Here is a 24,212-nt window from a genome sequence, read left to right as displayed (position 1 = left end):
ATAGATAGATAGATAGATAGATAGATAGATAGATAGGCTCAAAGAAACTAAAGATGAGAAAGAGTGCTAGAGCGCTACGTGATTGGCTAATAACTTTTTGGACCACCCTCACTTCGCCCGGCTGTCACGGGTCGTCACGAAACCGCGATAGCTCCTCATCTGATATGACGTGTGCACACTGATTATGTATTTGACCGAAGAAAAGCAAAATAGTTATTTCTGATTTGACGCTCTTTCGCCGTTAGCCCTCGGTTATTGGTCAAAGGCTTTCGGGCTGCACCCACTTCACCTGCCTGTTACGCAACGTCACAAAACCGCAAGAACTCACTGCGTCAAAGTGACGTTTACGCGTTAAAGGTGTTATAATGTGCCGAACTAAACTGAGTTTTTTTTCTGACTAGCCGCAGGCTGCCCCGTTCCGAAAGGAAAAAAAAAAATGGCTGCCGTCGATCGCCCAGACACTGCCTGCTCGCACCTACAGGAATGCATGGTTTTATTAGCGTATAATAAACTTCTTCCGTGGCCGTGTAACATTTTTGAGCACTTTCGTCACGTTTACGACTTCATTCTGCCAACTCTTCTTTGCTGAGAATCCATTTTAGCGTTATTCTTGAGCTTCCGTTGCAGGCCGCCGCAATTTTCGACCAGCCAGCGCGAGTTAAATAAGGCAAAGCGGACCAATCGCCGACGGTGGCACCACCTTCTTTGTCCGGTTATCGATTTTGAGTGGAGTGGCTCAGCCCCATCAAATCCTTCTCCATTTGGGCGTGCTCCTCGCCTCTTGTCATCCAATTAGATACGACAAGCCACTCAACGCAGGCAATGTTATTCGTTTTTGAAGCAAACAAAAGTGACCTCCTATGAACGAGGACAGCGTTTGATTGGTCTGTTCCGACAACTCTGTGGGTGACAGCCCGATGTTTGCGTCGGCGGTTACGCAAATTTGATGTCAGGAGATTGGAATAAAAACATTTTGGAATATTTTTACGTTATACGGCCCCTATTCACAATTATACCAATTTGTATGATTATAATATTTCAGTTTTTTGGCCGCGGCAATTTTTTTCCTGCCTCCACATCTCGTATATATATATATATATATATATATATATATATATATATATATATATATATATATATATATATATATATATATATAAGTTAAAGGCATTCTTGCTACCTTGGCGTTTAGCAACAAAAGCTACTGGTGATACCCGACAGCACGCACGGAAGCGTTGACGTCCAAACAAATACACAGAGTGGCCTGTTAGGCAGGGCCCCAATGAACGCTGAAAATATTCTATGCTCCGAGCAAAGAAATCTTAACTGGTCAGGCTCTCTACATTGGTGCATGGAAACAAGGTATCGCAAGAGGCAATATCAAGACTCATGTGTCTTATACTTTGTGACCTTATTCTTTACCACTATAGTGTAATAAACAAATAATAATGGTTCACAGAAAATACCAGCGCTAACATTTTCATTTCATTTGTGCGTTATTTGCATATCTCCTGCTTGAATTTTGAATCCATAATCCAACTCACACTTTCTCAGTTCCTCTTTAAAGGCAGGTGCGAATAAAATTATGAAAAGCAAATTATGGGTAACATATTTATAACTCACTGTTGCAGAACCTCTAAGAAACGGGCCTGCATGTTTACATTTAGCAGTATTATGACGATAAGCTGTGTGGCAACCCAAGCGAAAAGAGTGCCCATATTGGCTATGTAAAGAACGCTTCAATTTAAAACAACATTGCCGTCTGTCTCGCAAGAATCCTATATGGTCAATAGACATAGCCTTCCTGTTGAATATGCAAAAAAATTCTGGCAGTACCCAGCTAACGATGAATGCCGACGGTTATGCGGGAGCGTTGAATGAAGAATGCGATACAACGCATTTCCGCCGTCTAAACGAGTTATGTATGAGGCGTGTATTGCAGCAGAGTCCCCCTCCACACATCCTTAAGAACACTTGCTGCAATCTACCACCGTTGCCGCGAAGCCTGCGCTTCGCCTCTAAAATGCATGGCGCCCCGGTTTGTGCAACTGCCAAGAAACGCGTCACGCGGCAACCGGGCTGTTCTGCCGCGTTTGTGTATGGACATGCTGCGCCATCTAGTGGCACTGGCTAGAAGTCAGTTTAATGTCTCCGAGACAAGAACCGTAGGGCGCCGGTGCCTGCAAACACTCAGAATTGCTCCATCACTTGGCCGCAAAATCAGTGCAACATAGTGACCCGAGTTGGCGACAGGTTCATTAAAAAGCGGCGCATACCCACGGATATCACTGCTCACTAAAGCAGTGGCGTGCAAGCCGTTCTTCGAAAACGAACACATCCAGTGCGTTTCTGGCACAGCCTGTAAAAGGGTCGGCCTGCTGTCTTCAAGGAACCGTTGTGAGGTGGTTTTGAAGAGACCCAAGTTGGCCCGTTGATTGGTTGCGTATGCTGTTACTACCGCAAAGCAGCCCGATGCGCTACCCATTCAACCTCGGACTACCCAGTGACTACCCGACCCCTAAAAAGTGCGCAATTACCCTCAGTGCTGACGCAATGAAACATTTGGCGATTAGTAAACTACGGCTCATCTCAACGAGGCTCTCGTAGAAGTGAACATTGGCCCGTCTGACAAAGTGAATGGAGTTGTGAGTTGCAGAGGTTGCTTACACACCATGGATATTGAGCTTGCCACTTTGTTCTGCCCGGGATGAGCCTTTCAGCGTTCAGTCACTGCTAGATGACGACTCGTAGTTTAACAAACTGCTTGGCGCGAACTGTACTGCTTCTAATGCAATTGCTGCGCAAATACGGCTTATGGGAACCCTTCGCAATTATTCCTTTTTCTGGGGATTCAATTCAGTCCTTCTAAATCAGTTTATTTACCTTAGACCTTCAACTTACAGACCCAAGCTGACGCAGTGCACGTTTTCGTTTCTCTCCCGCGTTGACCGGAATTTCAAAAGTTTCTTCGATGACAGCCGCATTATGACATTAGCAGCAGTGCTGGTGTTTGTATGCGCTCAAATGAGTTAGAATGCGAATACGTTAATAACCAAAGGTAAGTGTCCACATTCACATAAAACGAGGTTTATAGTCCATTTGTAATGTATTAAGGTTTCCTGATTCCGAAGTTTTCAAACTGAAAAGCCTGCCCATGTCACGTTCAAGCTGTACGGTGGGAGGTGTTCAGTGTACTATCCTTAGTTCACAACAGTAACCATAACTATCACCGTCATCATAAAACTGCTTTTAGTTTATATATGTGAACAGGACACAATGAGCAATTATGTAAGTGGTGGAATCTAAAACAGCATTGCAGCGCGATGTTAGTCTAAAAGCTTAATAGTCATATTACAACCACAATGCTGAAGTTTTGCAACGAGAATACACCTACGAGCTTTCTGCGTGTCTTAGTTGAGGATTTAATAAATATTGGGCAGGATTATTACTACTATGATTTTTCACTTAGTCTTTCTCCAACCAACTAGACTATAGAGTGGTGTAGTCAGCAGCATTGTGAAGAAGTTAGGCAAATAAACTAGAGATACGCTATTGCGGAAGGCAATAAAGACATTGCTATGCAGCGCCCGTGCGTGTTCATTTTACATGAATAATGCACATATGCGTTAAGGCACTCGGTTTGCTGTGGTGCGGCATACAAGGGTTGTAACACTTTGCCATCATGATAACTGGGGTCTCACAAAGGTGCCAAAGCTATTACCATAGTTGCATAACAACTCTAGCACTCATACAGATCCTCACGAAACCGATTCAGCCAGGAAGATCAATGGCGGATTATTACTGCAGCACATCTGTTAATTGGAATTTCAGAAATACCTACATGCATCTGAGAGCAAGAAAGAAGGTGCCGCTATTGGTGGTCAACGCTTTCATGGGTAAATATACATATTTGAATTGTATTGCTTTAATTGTTTTCTGCGTGTATAATGTTGTGTTATTCAATGCTGGTCATACACGGTAGGCACATTACATTAATATGGTTTGCGTAATTTTGTGCGCATTCCAGAACGCAGGTGGTTGATAACAAAAATGAAAAACTGTTTCCTCTTGCTTCAAAAATAAGACAATACTTAAAACATATTTCTGTTTGGTATACAACTGAACAATTATTACAGATCGTTCGGCTCCACGCCTTACGTTTTTCAAGACAAATGCGCAGGTTCATAAGCATCTATTGATAGCGCAACATCAACTTCAGAACATCTGGCGTGACGCTTCTGCGCTGAAAGAATACAACAGTTTTCTTAAGCTTTTACGATTGCTTTGTTAAAGTGTCTGAGAGAGTGTCAGAGCATGATACAGTGTCTGTGTAGGCCACATGGGGGCAATGAAAAGTGGGTTACCGTTGGCTGCAATTCCTGAGTCCCCAAATTGCGCATCTCTACGTTCAATATCACTGAAAACTTGTGGTATTTTCAGTATACCTCGGTTAGTATTCCAGACCATTGTTTATCAGAGATACCGAACTTGGAAGGCCGCTGATTAAATTGCATAAAAACTATTGTTTGATGTCCTGAAAGCCGGCACAAATCATCGATTCGAAGTTAGTCTGTTGAGATAGTGAAGTCGTAAGTTTACATATCAAAGTAGGGAAATAGGTACACACGGCGGAAAAGAATTATTCTGCACACAGCTAAACGGTTAAGGAGAAGTTGACGAGGAGTTAGCATTGACAGGGCCGAAACATGAAGGCTAAGAATGATTAGAAATTGAACTGGCAAATCGCAGTGAAAGAACTGTGAAAGAAAACATAACATAAAAAATTATAATGTACCGCAGAAGTGGGAGAGCTGAAATATAAATTAAAGAGCAAATGGTGCGTAGGTGATGATCCCGTTAAAGGGTCACTAAAAAATTAAATTACGCGGTTTTACGTGCCAAAACTACTTTCTGATTATCAGGCACGCCGTAGTGGAGGACTCCGGATTTCGACCACTTGGGGTTTTTTAACGTGCACCTAAATCTAAGTATACGGGTGTTTTCGCATTTCGCCCTCATCGAAATGCGGCCGCCGTGGCCGGGATCCGATCCCGCGATCTTGTGCTCAGTAGCCCAACACCATAGCCGCTGAGCAACCACGGCGGGTAAAGGGACACTAAAGGCAAATATTAAGTCAAGCTAACGTTATAGATTCGTGCTCGAGAAAATGTAAGGCCTCTATACTATCGCGAACAGAGCCTTCATATTGGGCAACTTGAGGTAAATGCAGGACATGATTAGAGACTCCCTTGGGACACGCAAGTATTTGCCGGATGATGAAAGCACTCCACAGTTGAATTCTTTTACTAGTGCACAACCACTGGTCGCAAAAAACATCCTCGGATTTTGTTATAAGACGAAATGAAATGCTACTTGTTAAGCTCTATTTCATTTTTAGAAAAATGACGGTTCATTCAAATTACCCTCGACAACGACGCTTGAAAGGGTTCGTTTTTGCTCGACTCCACGCCGCCCACACTTTCGCATTTCAGTAGTTTTGTTATCGCATAGTGCTGCGCTGGTTTTCCTCGCTCACAAAACTAGCACAAACTGCTAATAGAAGAGAATTCAACTTCCATGTGGTCTCACGTAATGGCCGAATGGTCTACGCCACTTGACCGAAAAGCAGCTGCAGCGGCGAATCCACTGATCTGTCTTGGCTCGGTACCGCCGTCTGTCAGGCGCGGTTTCACTCACCGACGGCTCTCTGACGACGGCAGCAAAGGGTGTTGATGGCGTATGCAGCGTCACTACTCCCCCTGTGGAGGCGGAATATTTGAATTTCGAAAAAGGTATTCGGACACTTCAGACTAAGTTTTTTCGTAAAGTAAGTTTTTTTTTTGCACAAAACAAGCGTTGCGGGGTTTCTGGAATGCTATTTAAACAGTCCACGTCGATGAGTATTTAGCCTTTAGTGTCCCTTTAAGATATGGAGAAAGTGGAGACTTGTAGATGATATGGTGATTCCAGATGCTAAGCCGTTGTTTTTAGTCTATCGCCGTAAAAAAAAATATCATCAGAGGCAAAAGAAACCTTGTCAGTGGCAGCGAAAGATTCGGTTTGATGCTGAAACTAAAACAAAATTGCATACATAGTCTGCACTCAGCTGATGGTAGACAGGAATAAATGTGAAAGTCCTTCCTCTATATAATTAAATAGCTACTTTTGATGACAGTGACAACGAAAACAAAATTATCAGCTTCGTTGGAAGGCTGAAAGGCTCAATTCATGCAAAAAAGTTTGCACATGTGACATTCATTTGAATTTGGTTCATCTGAGATCCGGGAGCACCAGGACTGCAAGTAAACATCCTTCGGGGAATATGAACCGCTCTGACCCCCTCAGAATCACGCAGTTCTAATAAAGATAGCATATATGATATGAGAACATCACAATGGCTTAATTACCACATAAACTGACATGACAAAAGCAAATTTATAAAAGCAATATTTTCTTCTCGACCACACACCAAGCTATACGGCGAAAAATTCTTTCACCTTAGTTCTTACACCTTACACCTTACACACCTTACACCTTACATCTTAGTAGGTGTAACTTGAACAACTTTTTAATAAATTCAGTTGATTTTGTTCTCAGAGATAAAATTTGTGAAAAAAATAAACAAATGATAATGTGACATTGCAAGTGTTTGTATCCTAGATCACGTTCTAGTTCTAGGAACGTTCAATTTCAGTCGTTTCTTTATACACTCTAATGTGCATTAGTAGCTGTTAATGGAATCGAGTTCTGACCGAGTATGTATATATACATACGCAGATGTATTTAAAAGTTAGGTTGTAAGGAAGTTATGTTGGCTTTAAAGAAATAAATAATGTGTTAACTTCCAGATGTAGAATAACCAGTTTTGTCTCATCTGAATGCCTCAACCCTGCGTTCTGAGCTTGATAACCTGAAAGGAAGACTCATAGATTCTGCTATGCTCTATATATGCATATTTTTAATTATTTATTTAATTATGGGGCTTTACGTGCCAAAACCACTTTCTGATTATGAGGCACGCCGTAGTGGAGGACTCCGGAAATTTCGACCACCGGGGGTTCTTTAACGTGCACCTAAATCACGAGTGTTTTCGCATTTCGCCCCCATCGAAATGCGGCCGCCGTGGCCGGGATTCGATCCCGCTATATGCGTATTTTAAGCAACACAGGCAATACATATTAGTCTTTACGGATACTTTCTATTTACTCGGAAGAGTTTACAAGGGCCACTTGTGTAGCGCACCGTAGGTTTCATGAAATGCTTCAGTAATATTTCTGAGTTCAAGCAATCCAATTAACTGTTTCTATATCTAACCCTGAATACCTTGTGAATGTGTTTGCGAAGCATAAGGACCACACATGATGAGAAGACCAGCACCAGACTGAGGACAGAGCCTTTCTATTTTTGCTGCACGGATATGGCGTTCTTCTCCAGAATACGCTTGAGGCACACGTAACACACGTAAGCCGCGGGCGGTGGCCTTTGGCAGCCGCTATATGTTTAGTACATGTCGTAAATACGACACACTTTCTTTTCAAAAGATTCGCTTGCATTAAATGATGCACTGATGCAAGAATAACGTGCACGATTCTGCAGTACTCGGCGTCTTGATTGCCTTGTTCACTGTGTTGAGAGTTCCGTAATATTTTCTGACAATTATTAACTGTGTTTTTCAACTTATTATTCGATTGAAAGGATGTTTTACTTATATGTACTAGTGACGCGATGTTCAGTATAGGGCGGCTTCAACTTACTCTGAATGAAAATAATAAATATTCACACGTACTAAGCTCTCTCCCCGTGACCGCTGTTCACTGGCTTATATAGGCTAAGCGTTATTGCTCGGCACAGGAAGCGCCTCGATGCATCGGAAGCCTCACAAATGTTATCGATGGTTGTTGCTTGTTGTCACCGAACCTTCTGTAAACTGACTGTATTTCCGACACGAAGTGGGGAGAACTTTCTGGAATGCACGTGGGCCCCAGCGACTACGCTGGAATGTTCGACGAGTTATGTGTAAAAGCCCACGCGCTTGATGCACTGGTCACTTTTTCGATGAACGCCGACCGAGCTCGCCGCTATCGTTGTGCTTAATTGTTACTTGCTTTTCTGGGCGTAGGTTCGCCAAAAAAGGGTTACTTTTGTGAATGAGAGTTTTCGCTACAGTGTTCCTCGCTGTCACTACAACGTGACATCTGGTGGAAATGCTTCATCGTTTATGTCCCGGGCACCCCTGCAGATCCGTGTAGTAAGCATCAACACCAACGTCATCTTGGACCATCGAGCTAGCCGCGGGGTCCTAATTCTGCCCCCACAGCACGGCCTTCTACCCAAACAGGCTAGGAAGACCAGCACCGAGTAGGTACGATGACAGCCCCAGCGTTGGCTGTACTGCTGCAAGAACCATCGGAGTCACTGACCTTCAGCGGATCATCAGCTGAAGACCAAGAAACATGGCTGGATACCTGGGGAAAAGACGCGATATTCAAGTGGAACTGCGAGGACAAGCTACGCAATTTTTAATTCTTTTCGGATGACTCTACTCGAACACGTTTTGAAAATCGAGAGTCAACCTTAACGTCATGTGACTTGTTTTGCAACAGCTTTTTACAGGCCTGTACGAGCGTCGTACGGACAAAAAGGGCTGAAGTCCTTCCAGAAAGTTGAAAACAATTACATAAAAAAAGGCCGCCATCTTCACTGAATAGATGACCCGTCTGCTTCGTCATGCTTCCCTGGCGTGCTAGGAGGAAAGGAAGTTCCTTTCCTGAGAAGGGCTGTCAAGGAACACCTGTTCACCGGACTAATGCGCAACCCACCGAAGACCGCCCGCAATTTTCGTCAGATGTGACGGCCATCGAGAAGACACCGGAAATGCGATCCAGTCAATCTGATCACCAAATGGTTACATTAAAGTACGAGGCACAAGCACTTGGCACCGACTACTTGCACAAGAAACATCGGGCCGATATAGATGTCTGCACCTCTACAGGTATAAGTTGTGTTGTGTATGCTCTAAACCAAGAAGCATGGAGATAACGTGATTAGTCCAATACATATCCAACTTCAAGGAACAGCGCAACCATGCCCCGGAAACAGGATGCTGTTTCAAGGAATGGTACACTCTATATGGATCTCACCTCTGAAAGACTGTTCAGACTGATATTAACCAGCCGAAAATATTGTTGTTTGCACTAAAGCACATGTCGGTACTTTCAGTACTTTGTAGAAATTGTGCGACGTTGGACCGACTTTATGATTGACCAAATCAACCATGCTCTAGCATTTCTGCACACGAGACAAGTAGTCGCTGATGACGTACCAAGCAGTGTTTATCTTGTTCGCGCTCTTCCACGAACCGTGGAGGAAAGAACAGTTGCCCTGTCGCGGCCTCGCGTCGCACTGCCCGCGTAGAAATTAGGCTGTTGCCCCAATACCATTGTCATCAACGTAGTCGTCGTCGGGCTGCTGTAGTCGGACACGTACTCTCCCCCCGGCTCGCACACACTAGTACTCAATTTACGGAAACACGTTGGTGCTATTAGTAAAAGTAACTTTCATCATCATCCTAATTTATGTCCACTGCAGGACGAAGGCAACTGCCTGCGATCTCCAATTGCCCGCCTCGTGCACCGACTGATTCCAACTGGCACCTGCGAATTTTCTAATTTCTTCACACCGCCTAGTTTTCAACCTTCCTCGACTGCGCTTCGCTTATCGTGGCACCCATTCTGAAACTCTGACGGCCTTCTCGCTATAAATAAATTGGAGGAAGCTCCAACAATACTGGATGTCCAGGTGCCTGCAAAGTACTTTGCATACCATCTATTCCCTGAGTGCGTGGGATCTGCATTTTTTTTCTGACTAAATTCGCGTTGTAACACGATCCTTACATGCCTTAATTCTCATGTCAAGTTTCCTTGTGTGACAAACGACCCGCCACAGGACCTGAAAATGAAACTTGTATTGAAGCTCATGAAAATATGCGCCATGTGCGTTAAGCGGAAACCCGTTGCATAGTTATCAGGACCGACAAGTACTGAACACAAGAAGACATTTTTCGTGATAGACACAAGAAAGAAGAAACACGTGGTGGGGGGCATAAAAGTTGAAAAAAGCACTGAACCTTGTAGAAGGGCCTCGTAGCGTGTGTGTGACGCCGACGGTCTTTAGAATTGAAGTAGAAAGGGCCCGTCAGCGTCTCACTCCGGAAATGTCGACAAAAGCCCTGTTCTGCCTGAGCCTGAATATCACTCTAACTAACCTCTGGGGTCACCCAAGCCAGTGCCCATGGCTGGTTGTAAAAAAAGGAAGACACTTTGTCGAGACTAAAGTGTGAAATGGCCGAAGCCTGACACCATTGCCTATGGCGATTTGTTGCGACGGAAACACCACGGATGCACACGACTCGTACACTGTTGTGTGAATGTTTGTTTGTTTATTAAATGCCTGCAACGTCGTTCTGGACGACGTGTCTGTTAAAGTACATTGTGGCCGCCTTGAACTGTTGCAGTGCCGTTTGTGGGTCAATAGGAGACGCATCTTCCATGGCGGTATCGGGGCGTAGTTGGCCACCCTCATAATCCACTTCGCTCGATTGATTTGTACTTGCTCGGCTTGCCATGGCAAGATGGCGGTCACGGCACTTCCGAGCTTCATTTGCTTTGATACCCCGAAGATGCAGCGAGTCGCTTCAAACGCATTGCTTCTCTTGCGTTGGCCCAAAGCGTTCCTGGACTCTGTAGTGCCGGACGCGCCTCGCCGCCCTGATGCATGCGACGTATACGCTCAGCCTCTCTTGAGCGCCGCTTGCGTCCAGCGACTGTCGCACGTTGCGTGTTGGGAGACACTGGTTTGGCGAGACGAGGCATCCTACCCACAAGATACTGCAACGTAAACTGGCGCCACCGCATCCACCACACCACACCCAAGCAGACGGTCGCCACACGCGCCTCGCGACAGTGATGTCAGGCAACACAGCGCCCTATTGAGAGGCCACCTCAAGCGCCTGACGAGAGTGACGTCACGGCGCACCGTCGAACACACTGCAGCCAAGCGTGCAGATGTGATGAGTCATCCCGCGCGGCGCCGAACCACACCGACAGCCGCACTTGACGATAGTGACGTTGCGCACGCGAGCCAGTCAGGAGGCGCACACCTGCGCCTAGCGACAGTGACGTCACGACACAGAGCAGACCAATCAGGAGGCCGGAAAGCTGTGACAGTTTCTGCTAACGGCAGATGGCCTTGACAATGAGCCATTAAAGGCTTCCGCCTTAATACTGCTGTCGACAGTCACGACCAGTGCTCGCCTACCACCATGCGACTTCCACGTTAGACAAGCACCGAGCTCCAGGAGTACGTGCACCACGTCAGCGAATGGACCTCGTTTAACACTGTAGGTTTTTAGCGGTGAGTATGACCTTAGGATCGGCTTAACAGCACATGCATTGTTATCGTGTCCAAGAACAGCACGTTCTGTGCTTCTGGAGATAAAGCTAGGCAACAGTTGTAGATAAATATCAAAAGAGAGCGTCGAAGGAAATTCACTAATAATTACCGAGCTTCATGTGCTTTTTTAAGGCGAAAGCCTTAAGTGGCTCATGTTCCCGATGGTCTGAGAAACACAGCGTGTGGTACAGACAGTCATGTGAGCCACACTCGCGTGACAAGCGCTCGTGCCACTGCTCGCACTTTCGTCTTCTTCCTTCACAGCTGGCTCCTATGCCGCTCATCACGCCAGCGTTCCCATACTACAGTGCACTAGAATACTTTCCAGTGGCACGACCGCACCTCTCTGCTGACGCGCGCGGTGGCTTCTGCAGCGGCGGTGCTGGAATCGACCGCTCTTGAAAGCTCGTCCTAGTTCACCTCTGCAGCGTACGTGGCACACAAAATAGACAGCGTTGTTTTAACGCAATTCAGCTTGGGTTTGCGATTATTTTTTGGGGGCTGTATGTGCGCAGAGGGGTTTGAGCTAGCCGTATGGTTTCAGGCGTGTCTTACAAAGCAAAACAAGTAGCAGACGAAGGACAGTCCATGCGCTGCAATTTCTTTATTTTTCACGCTTAGTCGCCAACTCTGGCTATATGGCAATACCGGAATACTTTTCGAGTACTAAATTTTACGATGCAATACTTATTCGCGGGACCAAACATTCGCATGATGTTCGCAATCGCAAAAGACACCTTGCTTACAGTATTTGCTAGGGTGCACATGCAGAGAAATCTGGCCGATTAAGGCGGATTTAAGCACTTCACTGTAAAGCACGTGCTACAGAAGAGGAAATATGACGCGCAGAATAAAAGAAGGAAGAAGAACTTCCAAACTGCTTTCTCTGTTCCATACGATTTTATTGCAGGTGCTCTGCAATAGCACAAGAATCACCCTGAGAGTTTTAATGCACTTAACAAGCAGTATAGAAATTGAGCTAAGTCTTCTGCTTAGCTTCAGGTGCTGCGCTGCCTTTCTTTTTGACAGCATATGTACTTTTTCAAACCTTTGATAAAAAAAATGGAGCCGTACGGTGACATAAAAGCTGACTATGCGAGGAGTCGGGCTCTCTGCATGAGCTCTGCATCCCACCTTCAAGGGAGCGGGAAAATGAATCACGTCCATTACACTTTGCCGATGAACTTTTTGTGCACTAAAGCAATTTGGGAAAATGTCTTCAAACCTTGTGATAAAACGGAACAGTTCCATGGAGGGGTACGTAAAGCAAACCTCCTTCATTACTTCATATTGAACATCAGTTCACATACCGCGCAGTCTGTGGTTAGCGGCTTGTCGTCTCTATGTAGGTTTCTCTCCCACGTGCACCCCCATTCCGGGTCTGCAGGCGCCTTGAATAGCGACAGCTTCTTCGCACTGTTAGTTCGGGCATATCCTGCGCTACACCCTGGAGCGTACCAGTGGTTACGACGTTGATTTGCACTCATTGATGCAGGTGGCCGCATTCACATGCGAACGCTTGCGAAACACAACCGCACAGAACAAAAAGCCACCACCAAAACCTACCACTGAAACGCAGTGGTCGTGTGTGCCGAGGCCGGTCGCCTTCAAGAGTGGTCGATGGCAGCGCCGCCGCTTCGGGTGCCACTGAGGGTGGCACGCGCCGGAAGGCACGGCTCCCTCCGCTGAATGCACGGAATTGCTTCTAGTTCACTGTACCTACACTGCATCTCACTTTCGTGCTACTCCTCTTGCGTTCATCGTCTTCATTCAAAGCTGGCTTTGATGCCGCTCATCATGCCAAAAAAGGCAAAGTTATAATTAGGATAGAGTTCATTCAGGCACTCTAACTCACATCCTTCGGTGGCAGTGGAGCCTTCGAGTTTATGTAGAAGTCGAACACATTCCGTTTACTGTTACAACGCAGTTATATAAGGAGCTGGTAATTAATATAGAGGTAACTAGGCACTCGAACCCACGGCTTTTGGTGGGAGTAGCACCCTTGACAATTGGCTGGAGTCGAACCCACAATATTTTGATGGTAATTAGAGGGATAATAATGAAGCCGCAGTTAATTAAGGTAGCGTCAATTAAGGCACTCAAACCCACAGCTTCTGGTGGCAAAAATAAGTAAAAAGGCCTAACAGCGCATTACAAGGAGAATGTCAAGTACCTTAATTAAGGTGTCTTGAGCGCGCAGGCTTTCGCGTTCAATCTCATTGGCGTTTGCTAAAGTGACTCACTTAACAGCACATGTATTGTTATAGCGCCCATGAACTGTAAGTTCTGTATCTGCCTTCTGTTCGGGGATAAAGCTAGGTTACTGTTGTAGCTAAATATCGAAAGATAGCCTTGAACCTATTTTGTTGCTGTTGTGCTGCGCTCGAGTAGTTTTGATTCTTGCATCCTACCGTTCAAATTCGCAAAGGGCTAGGTCGATGTGACTGCCATATATTACCGCCTGCAGTAATGGGTACAGTGTAAAAGAAGAGGCAGGCAATGTCCTGCACCCACGGCTGTGAGACATGGCTGTGAGATCTGGCTGTCGAGCGGGGTGCTGATAGCCATGTTTTTCAGGAGCCAGCTGCCCTCAATAAACGTCGTCAGTTCCCTTTCAAGAGACGTGTCTAAGCGGTGAAGGTGCTGGGTAGTTCTCACTCATAGCGCAGACCCCTTCTGGGACAGGAAGCACCAGCCCATTGCCGATAGATACTCCCCTTCATCTGGCCAGGCAAAAGGTCTGGGGACAGCGAAGGAAAGCCGGCGCAGCGATTCAAGTCACCTCAAATTGTCTGGAAAGCCCAGTGAGGAGCAGGTACGCACTTCCGAACCCACGGGTTCCAAAGTTGTCCTAGAGCGACGTGTTCGAAGATGTTGAAAACTGAATGGCCGACTTCGAGCGCCTGAGCGAATACAATAAATCGAACGACCTGACTAAACATAGAAATATCTCCTTTGTCTGGGGGACGGCGCGCACACGTGGTTTCAAAACTGTGAGCAGCAAATGACGTCATGGCGTGAGTTCCGCCGTCAGCTACTAGACACCTACACCAGTGCTGGTCGCTGCGAACGAGGAGAACGAACGATTCAGTCCCGCGTCCAGATTGCCAATGAAAGTCTCACCGCGTTCGTAGAAGACATGACGCACCTCTTCAGGCTAGCCTGCCTTAGAATGAGCAAGGACAAGTTGCATCAACTGATGCAAGGAGTGAAGGAGCAGCTCTTCGCTGGCTTTGTGCGGAGTACTTCCTAGACTCTCACCCTATTTTTACTTGAGGATGTATGTATGTAAAGCATGCTTCAGCATCCATCGAACTTTTAGGAACGGCAAGTGAACGCGATATTCACTAGACATTTTCACGGAAGCAACAGTGACCACAACCGAGAACTCGTCCGCATCGTGGTGTGCGAAGAAATACAGAAGGTTTAGGGCACGTCACAAGCTACCGTGAGCTCCATTGCGAGTGCTGTAAAAGATGACGTGCACTAAGCGCTCCGCTCCATCTCCCCTTTTGCTAACACCGCACCTGCAGTGACTGAAAATCGCCGTGTGACCTACGCAGAAGCCGTGAGACTCCCCGCTTCATCACCCCCCCCCCCCCTGTTTGCTCACGCTGCTCATCCTATTATGCTTTCGCCAGCCCAACCAGTACATTACATCGCAGAAATATGCAGGCCTCCAGCGTTTCCCACTGCCGCACCTTCGGTCGTGCTTCAGCTGGAGCAGCTGGTACATTACGCCGATGATCGACACGAGATCTCTCGGAAATTGGATGCTCGGCGCACACCCGTGAGCCACCATCTGTGATTTTACTGTGATTAGGCAGATCATCTGCACTGCCATTGCCCATGCCGACGCCTCGGGTTGCAGGGTTTCTTCATCTACCTGCCACCCCCCTGAATTGGCCAAGACGTCGGGACATTGAAGATTATCTGCCTGAACAGCGCATGCTAACGTCTACCGGGCGCCAGTCACGCTCGTCGTCACCAAGGTGATTTTTACCACCGCCCCAGCGATATTCGAGCGCGTGATAGCCAAGTTCCCGTAGGGAACACCAACTACAGCGACCTTTGGGGGCGATACCACTAGTAGCCGACGCGTTGAAGATTTCCGATCGACGTGATCGAGGAATGGTAGCAATCTGATGCTAACTGCAGATGAACGGAATGACCAGCTTTCGCTCGGCATACTGGTGGCGATCGACGGTTACGTGGTTTGTGCTTTAGTTAATACCGGAACGGATTATTCCATCTTAAGCCGAAAGATGGCGACATTTCTACAGAAAGTGATTGCCCCTTGGCATATGGCTTGCAGAATCAAATGGTTGGTGGTCACGTCGGTACTCCACTGGGAACCGCCACAAGAACTTCGGATTCAATATTCGACAATCGTAGCGGGCTGCTTTCTCCTATGCGAATTATCCTGTAACAGCATTCTCCAGGTTTACTTGCTGCAAGAATGCGGCGCTATTATTGACCTAGGGGCAATTGTAGTCACCTTTTCAGCAGACCGAGAAATCCACGTGTAAAACCACAGGTGACGTGACGACGCCCTTCGTGTTTTCGCCGGAAAGGTTACGCTTCCTCCACGAGCCAGTGTCCTAGTCGAAGCGATGTGCGGTGGAATGCGCGGAGGGGAAGTGGCCGCAGAAAGTAGCTTAGCCCATCTACATACGCAAGGTGTTTGTGCGACAAGAAATGTGCTACACCTTAGTAGTGGCCGTTCTGGGTTGCTTCTCACTAACTTTAGTCACGAGCATCGACACCTTTACCACGGTGCTTTAGTAGCGTTTGCCGACGAAGTAGAAAATGTGGCTAAATCTTTGGCTAATCTCTGGCTAATCTCTGAAGCACTGGGCTCTCTATAAATTAATTCAGAGCCATCGACAGACAACCAGGCAGTACTGCGCATGCTCTTGCTTCAATTCAGGGCATGTTTCGCAAGTTCGTCTAAGGTACGCCTTACTTCGATTACAAAGCACAGGGACATCACACGCGACGATGCACGCCCGAAACGTCAGCAGCCCCACCGCGTGTAGAGAAAAGAACATGAAGCGATTCGTACGTAAGGAAAAGAGATGCTTGAAGATGGCGTTATCGAACGTTCAGTGAGCTCATGGTCATCTCCGGTCGTTCTTGCCAAAAAGAAAGACAGAACGCTACGCTGATGCGCTGACTGCCGGAAGCTCAACAGCGTAATTAAAAGGACGCGTAGCTACTGCCACGTATTGACGACTCGTTAGATAGACTGCGGCGCACCCAGTATTTTTCGTCACTCTATTTTAATAGCGGGCACAGACAGATCAAGGTCTAAATCAAGGTCGAAAAACAGCCTTTGTGACTCCTGATGGCTTCTACGAATTTCCAGCTATTGATGGGTACTGTCCCCGCTGGACTGAAGTGGCATACTTGTCTTGTGTATCTTGTTAACCTGGTAATCTTTCCTGAAATATTTGAACATCTTCATCGACTACAGTATGTGCAAGAAGCAATCCGATTGACTGATCTCATGCTGAAACCAGAAAAGTTGCACTGTGGTTATGAAGAGCTCAAGATTCTCGGCCACGCCGTAAGGGCCAGAGGAGTCCGACCCGATCCCGACATGCTTGGAGCTGTAGCAGCATTTCCTCTTGCCGTCGACAATAAGGCCACGTGGCGCTTCAGGGGCTTGTGTGCTTGTTATCGCCGTTTCATTGAAAACTTTTCGAAGATAGCGAAACTCCTAAATCGCCTTATAAGGACTGATGCGCCATTTGCCTGGACAAATGAGCGACAGCCACCACCAATTGAAACATGACAACGCATGAAGTCAGCACCCGGTCTGACAAATTCACGACAAGGCTGACGCAGAGGTGCATAGTGACGCCAGTGATATCGGTCTTGGGGCAGAATTCGTTCAGCGTCAAGACGGCACTGACAAAGTAGGGCATAGTGACGCCAGTAACATCGGTCTCGCGGTAGAATTCGTTCAGCGTCAGGATGGCACTGACAGAGTAATAGCTTATGCTAGCCGCTCCCTATCCTGTGTCGAAGCGAACTACTCCAGCACAGAAAAAGAATCTCTCGCAGTCGTATGAACGATCACCAAGTTTCATGCTTACCTTCACGGCCATCCCCTCCAAGTCGTCACAGACCACCACGCTCAATGTTGGTTGGCCAACATGCGCGATCCTTCAGGACTACTGGCAAGGTGGAGCTTACGGCTACAGGAATTTGACGTCACTATCGTTTACAAGTGTGGCCGCAAGTACGAAGACACTGACACATAGTGGCGTGATCCCACCGAATCTGTCAGTCGAGAGTGAGAGGACGATGGACGGCTTCCTGGCCGCCATTACTGCTTCGAACTTCACGAGACGGCAGCGTTACGACGCTGAAATGCGACTTATCATCCACCATTAGAGGCTGGCCCAGCAACCATACCAAGCCGTCTATGCTGCGTATTGACGGCCTTCTGGGGCCCAATGTGCCCAAAGTGCTGGGGCCCAATAGCGGAAAACTATTCCTATCTGTCTTTATTCAAATTTATTGACGTCCAATTTACGGAACTCTCGACGCAACTATCGAGCGGTAACCGGCAGCGTTGTTTAAAAAGTCCGATGAAACGCACTCCTTGTTTACAAGACGTAACATTTTTTCATAGCGAATAGCATTGCTTACATAGAGCAGATTTTCTTATAGAATTGGCTGAAGAGACGCAAGGAGCACGCTAAAGTGTAGAGGGGTTTAATAGGGCTGAGCCCGCACAGTGAAAATAGATAACCGGCTAAAGAGGGTGGTGCAGGCGTCTGTGATTGATCCGCTTCTCATCACATAGCTTGCGGTGGGTGGTCCAAAATCGCGACGGAGTAAACGGAACGTTAAAAATGGCGCCAGAACTGATCGTCAGCAAAGAAGAGTCGGCAAGGTGATGTAATCGGGCCGAACAAGCTCGATAACGTTATACTGCCACGGAAAAGTGTTTATTAAGCGCAAATAAATCCATGCTCGCCATCCGCTGAGAGAAGAAGCAGAGGAGAGCGGACGTACCCCGCATCGGTTCCGCGCTTTTCAATGATTCTGCAGACAATTTTGGCAAGACCACGCATTGAAGCACAATGTCGAATTCGCGAGGTTAACGCGAATGGGCGGATACCTTTGGACAAGGTAGGCCAGAATTTTTTTTTTGCTTTTATCACATCTTTTCTGTGCATCGCACGTTGGCGCAACGCTGGGCCTAACGCCGCGTAGGTCTAGCGAGCCCGCGAAGCCGGCATGGCTGGTTTACGTATGGGCGACAAATTTTCCTCGGAGACGGAAGACAGCGAGGAAAGAATGAGTTGGCAGGTGGCCACCAAACGAAGATCTCGATCTGCGATAATGACCTGGGAAGCTGGTGGAGCTGCCAATTTGACCCAAGAATCACAAGGAAAGGAGACCGCCAACGAAGGTGCTGCCGGAGTCGACAATCTCAAGCGCTGAATTGTGAAGGCGTCGAGGATGCCGCAACTGCCGGAGGAGCACAGGAAAATCATCGTTACGCCTCGGGGAGGCCTCAACTTGAACAAGGTCAGCACAGCTATTGGAGAAGCGATCGTCGAGGCGGCCCGACTTCCAACAGGCCAAGCGAAGGAAGACATTGTCGGCCCCAGCATCACAAAGAATATCGTGATGGTTAGTGCACCGGACTCCGATCATGCGGAAGGACATGTGAGAAACGAGTTCACTACGGTCATGGAGGCGAAATATGAAGTTAGCGCTTATGAAACGCCCTCGCACCTACGTGTAAAGGGCTTATTAGAGAAGAGTGAACCTCAATGACAGTCAAAACGTGATCACGATAAAGATGGTGCATGAATACAACCCAATGGCGTTGGCTGCACAACGTATCAAAGCAGCGGGCTCGGTTATTGTGCTTTTCGACGGATTCAGGGTGCCCAACTTGATCAAATATGGGTCAACCTTCGTGAGGTGCTATCTGTACAGGAAACGATTTGACATATGTTACGCATGTGGAAAAATTGGACAAAGATCAGACGTTTGCCCTACACCTGACGTTGTGCAGTATGGATGTGGATGTGGTATGCAATCTGGATGTGGTATGCAGGACCCAAGAGAGAATCATATCTGCTTTCCCAAATGTAAAGTCTGCGGTGAAGATCACCCCGCAGGTGGCAAGGTCTGCAAGTAGCGGTACCAAGTACCATATGTAGTAAGAGTAAGAAGAAGACAAGGTTCCGAAGTGGAGACCAAGACGGAATCGGCCCAACCAACAAAGGAAACACCTCCGGGCGCCCGCAGGCTCTCACGCACAAGCACATCAAGATGAAGACAGCGTTCAACATTGAGGGGCAGAAACCTTTCCAGGTCTCGGGAGGTGCAGGTGTGCTTCGAGGAGCAAGAGCTGAAGGCAAACAAGAAAAAGGAGCCAGGAGCGACTTGGGCTGAGAAAGTCAAAGATACTGTGAAAATCACAGGTGCAGTAGCCTCACAGGAACAAAACAATGATGCCAGAGTAGAACAGCTGATCAGAGACGTTGTACCACTAAAGAAAGGAAACGAAGAACTTCAGAAGCGGATGCAGGAAATGAACAAAGCGCTAAGGGCAGAAAGCGACAGTGTGGCAATAGCTAAGCTGGTGAGTAGAAGTAACAGCCAGGAGGAACAGCTGTTGTCTTGGAGGTGGAATAGATGTGCTCGGTTCGGGAGGAGATTAGGAATGCGATTAGGAAGCTAAATGACACTGTAGACAGCGTTAGCCTTAAGGTTGATAAAACATGGAAGCGGAAGTTATTAGCCGAGAAAAGGCTGCAAAAGCTAGAGGCCCAAGGAGAGGATGAGAAATGTATGCCCTTGAAAGCCGAAAGTGGTAGAACACTACCAGGAGCGGTAGGTGGTACAGACAAGAGAACAGTGACAGGGGGTAGCATGTCAGGGGGAAACGGCCATAATAATGGATGGCAGAAAGAGACTTAGTGTGTAGGTGGTGCAGACAAGAGAACAGTGACAGGGGGTAGCATCTCAGGGGGAAACGGCCATAATAATGGATGGCAGAAAGAGACTTAGTGTGTGGCAGTGGAACTGCAGATGATTTCAGCAAAAGAGAGCGTCACTAGCACACATAATCATGACGGTTGAAAATAGGCCGAAATTATTAATGCTGCAGGAAGCTCTAGTAGTGGAAATCGGGCCGTCCGGCTTTAACTCGGTCTGCAAAGGCAAGGAACCCGGCTGAGGAAGTCCCGCCCTAATTGACAAGAAAATTCCCCACATAGAGTATCATTTAAAATTATGGCGCGCAAAATTGAATGCACATTGATAGAAATGGTCCTAAAGAGACACAGAGGTAAACTGCAAAGCTTGTTCGGCCTCAATATGTATAGCAGTCCCAGAGTGATGTGACAGAGTTTCAGAGCAATTTTCAACAAGGCCATGGAGTAGTCAAAACTGCGCCCCTCATTATAGGAGGGGACTTCAACGCCTCAAACCAATCTTGGGGTTACTCTGGAGTAGTTAGAAAGGGCAAGGAAACTGGAATTTCACCACGGATTTAGGCCTTTCTCTTTTGACCGACCCAGCCTATCCTACTAGATGTGGCACTTACACGTGTAAGGACCCTACCCCAGACTGATTCCTCACTTATAATTTACCCAAGGCAGACTGGATCAACTCTGGCGGGGATCTAGGGAGGAACCATTATATATTACACCTAACGGTGGAAAAGATGGGTGTGGATGTAAAGCATTTCAATTACATAGACTGGGATCAATTTCAAAAAATCAGGAAAGACAGAGCAGAGACAGATAGCAAGGGGCACATCTGAATACTACAGTGGCTGGCTCAGCTTAGGGACGACATGATTGCAGCAAATAAGGCTACAGAGACACAGGACGAGGACGAACAAATTGACAGTAGATTGGCGCATTTGATCGAAGCCAAGCAATCAATTTTACAAAGATGGAAATCACAATGTTTAAACAAAAGACTTAGAAAACTAATTGCTCAGCTCAATAGGGATATCGAGGAGCACGCACAATATTTGCAGAAACAAAAATGGAATGAGGCATGCCAATGTGTAGATGGAAGGGTAAACATGGAGGCAATTGGAGTCTTCTCAGGCATCTGCTTAATGAAAAAGAAACTAAATCAAATAGACGTACGGAAGTGGCGAAGGTGGTACATCAGGAAAGTCAGACTGCAAGCGCAGAGAGCATAATGGAGCAATTGGTAGCTAAATACTTGCCTCTCAGGAAAGAGTATCAGGAAGTAAGTTATACCATTTACTGAAGGGTAGACTGCAACTATATGGATCAAGAATTCACGGAAAGTGATGTATGCACGGCACTGTATGATTTGAACAGTAGGTCCGCAGCGGGCCCGGATGGCATCTCTAGCAGATTGCTTAAGAATTTCGACGACTAATAAATAAAATATCTCACCACATACATTAATGAATTATGGAAAGATGGCGTATATCCAGAGGAATGGAGGATGGCCAGTGCTATAGTAATACCAGAGCCGGGCAAACACCACCACTTGGATAACCCCTGGCCAATTTGCTTAACATCATGTCTAAGGAAGACAATGGAGCATGTCATATTGAACAGGTTAACGAAATATGTGGAGGACAATGACATACTTTGACGCAGCAGTTATCACGACGCTTATTCCGAGTCGAAGATGCGGCGAACCGATCACGCCCACAGCACGGATCACACTCGAGAGCCAGCCCCACAAACGACGATGAAGAAGAACCCCATATGAACCGCACATGAGGATGATCATATACAGGTGACAAAGAATAGCTTATAAATGGCCACACTAATGTCCCCTCGCGCGACAGGGGCCATCCTGGCCGCAATTCAATAGGGCGGCGAGCGCCTCGTGAAAGGCTTCATACGGGAAACGTGGACAACCTCAGCGGAGCGGCAGCGGTGGTCATTTGGAACAATAACTGGTACCACGGGATAGTTAACCGGAGAAGTCTGCTCTAAGGCTTTGTAGCGGCCGATGAAACGAAGCTGAAACTTGTCACACAAGCCAGGAGTCGAACTGGTGTCCCGAGTAGCACTTCCTCATCAGGGCGGAAGCACACGACGCGATGAGAGGCGTCGTAATGCTGCTTGCGGTCCTGTTGCCGTGCTTCGGTGTTGATGCGGGCGAGCAGGTGACAACGCAGAATGCGGCACACATATTCTTCACAGGAGGATGGACATTGATTGTCAGTTGGCGCGAAGAAAGAGACGTCAAGACAAGAACAGGGCGAACGACCATAGACAAGGTAGAATGGCGAGTAACCGGTCGTGCGTTGAACGGCGGTATTATATGCAAAAGTCCCGAATGGCAAAAATGCGTCCCAGTTTCTGTGATCTGGTTCGATGTACATGGCTAGCATGTCTGACACCGTGCGATGAAATCGCTCTGTGAGGCCCTTGGTTTGCAGATAGTAACTGGAGGTAGTCTTGTGGGTGGTTGCGGAGGCTCTGAGTACTTTGTCTACTAGTTGCGAGAGGAATGCTTTTCCACGGTCGCTCAGGACGACGCGAGGAGCACCGTGGCGCAGTATTAAGGATTGAAGTAGGAATGCAGCAACTTCAGAGGCTGAGGCAGAACTCACACAAGTTGTTTCTGCGTAGCGTGTCAAGTGATCAACGGCTGTCCCAATGCGTCGTTTACCGGTGAGAGTTACAGGAAGTGGACCACACAGGTCAATGCCAACGACTTCAAATGGTTGCGACGGACAAGGAACCGGTTGCAGTTGTCCGCTTGGAGCTCATGTAGGGAGCTTTCGACGCTGACATAGGATGCAGGAAGCGACATACCTCGCTACACTGGCGGACAATCCAGGCCAGTCGAAGCTACGTTTTATGCGGTCATAGGTTTTCTGTAAACGAAGGTGGCCAGCAGTCATGTCGTCGTGAGAAGGCTGCAGGGCATGAGCACGTAGAGAGTGTGGCAGGACAGGAACCCAGCGTTGACCGTCAGGGGGATAGACATAACGGTACAGGACGCGGTTCTCAATCTTAAATTGCGTCACCTGTCAACGAAAGTGGGCGTTAGGCGGGCGCGAAGCTCCTTGAAGGGGGTCTATGATGCGCCGACAGTAAGTATCGGCAAGTTTAGGAGACTGGAAAAATTTGCTGTCGTGTGGAGGCATCTCGTCGACAGTGGCGAACAAGAAAGCAGAGGGACCGTGCGAAAGCTTGTCGCGGATGGTAGTTGGAGGTCCATGCACGGTGTCGTAGGAAGCGGACAGCGAGAAAGCGCGTCTGCATCTTGGTGTTTTTTCTCGCACTTGTAGGTAATAGTAAAGTCGTATTCTTGCAGACGAAGAATCCACCGACCAAGTCGTCCAGACAAGTTCTTCAGCGTTGAAAGCCAGCGTAATGCATTATGGTCTGTAACGATCGTAAAATGCCGGCCGTGAAGATAAGGCCGAAACTTCTGCACAGACCAAATGATAGCTTGGCATTCCTGCTCCGTGATGTAGAAGTACTCGTAACGGAGAAGTACTCGGCACCCTGCAGGGAATCCAAGGCATAGTCTATTCGCGGCATAGGGTATACATCCTCGCGTGTGATCTTCTAAGTGCTCGGTAGTCGACACAAAATCGAACAGAGCCGTCTTTCTTCTAAACCAAAACAACGGGGAAGACCAAGGGCTAGCAGAGGGGCATATTATGATCCGTTGGAGCATGTCGGTGACGTTCTCGTCAATGACTTTCCTCTCGGCTAGCGATACGCGATATGGTCTACGGCGCACGATGGATGTACCATCTGTCT

The 24,212-nt window shown here is 47.3% G+C and overlaps 1 protein-coding gene across 2 annotated transcripts in view; it reads left to right on the top strand.

The window, feature by feature from the left end:
- The window catches only part of LOC142591291 (uncharacterized), a 250,753-nt gene that overhangs the window by 150,293 nt on the left and 76,248 nt on the right, over window positions 1–24,212 (top strand). For both annotated transcript variants that reach the window (XM_075703620.1, XM_075703621.1), the window contains one exon: window positions 3,832–3,896. In XM_075703620.1, coding sequence (XP_075559735.1) covers window positions 3,832–3,896 — 65 coding nt within the window. The remainder of the gene's footprint in view (window positions 1–3,831; window positions 3,897–24,212) is intronic.

Source organism: Dermacentor variabilis, chromosome 8 (genome assembly GCF_050947875.1).
Source record: "Dermacentor variabilis isolate Ectoservices chromosome 8, ASM5094787v1, whole genome shotgun sequence".
In the NCBI taxonomy this organism is placed as follows: domain Eukaryota; kingdom Metazoa; phylum Arthropoda; class Arachnida; order Ixodida; family Ixodidae; genus Dermacentor; species Dermacentor variabilis.
This window is presented reverse-complemented; position numbering and strand designations above follow the sequence as displayed.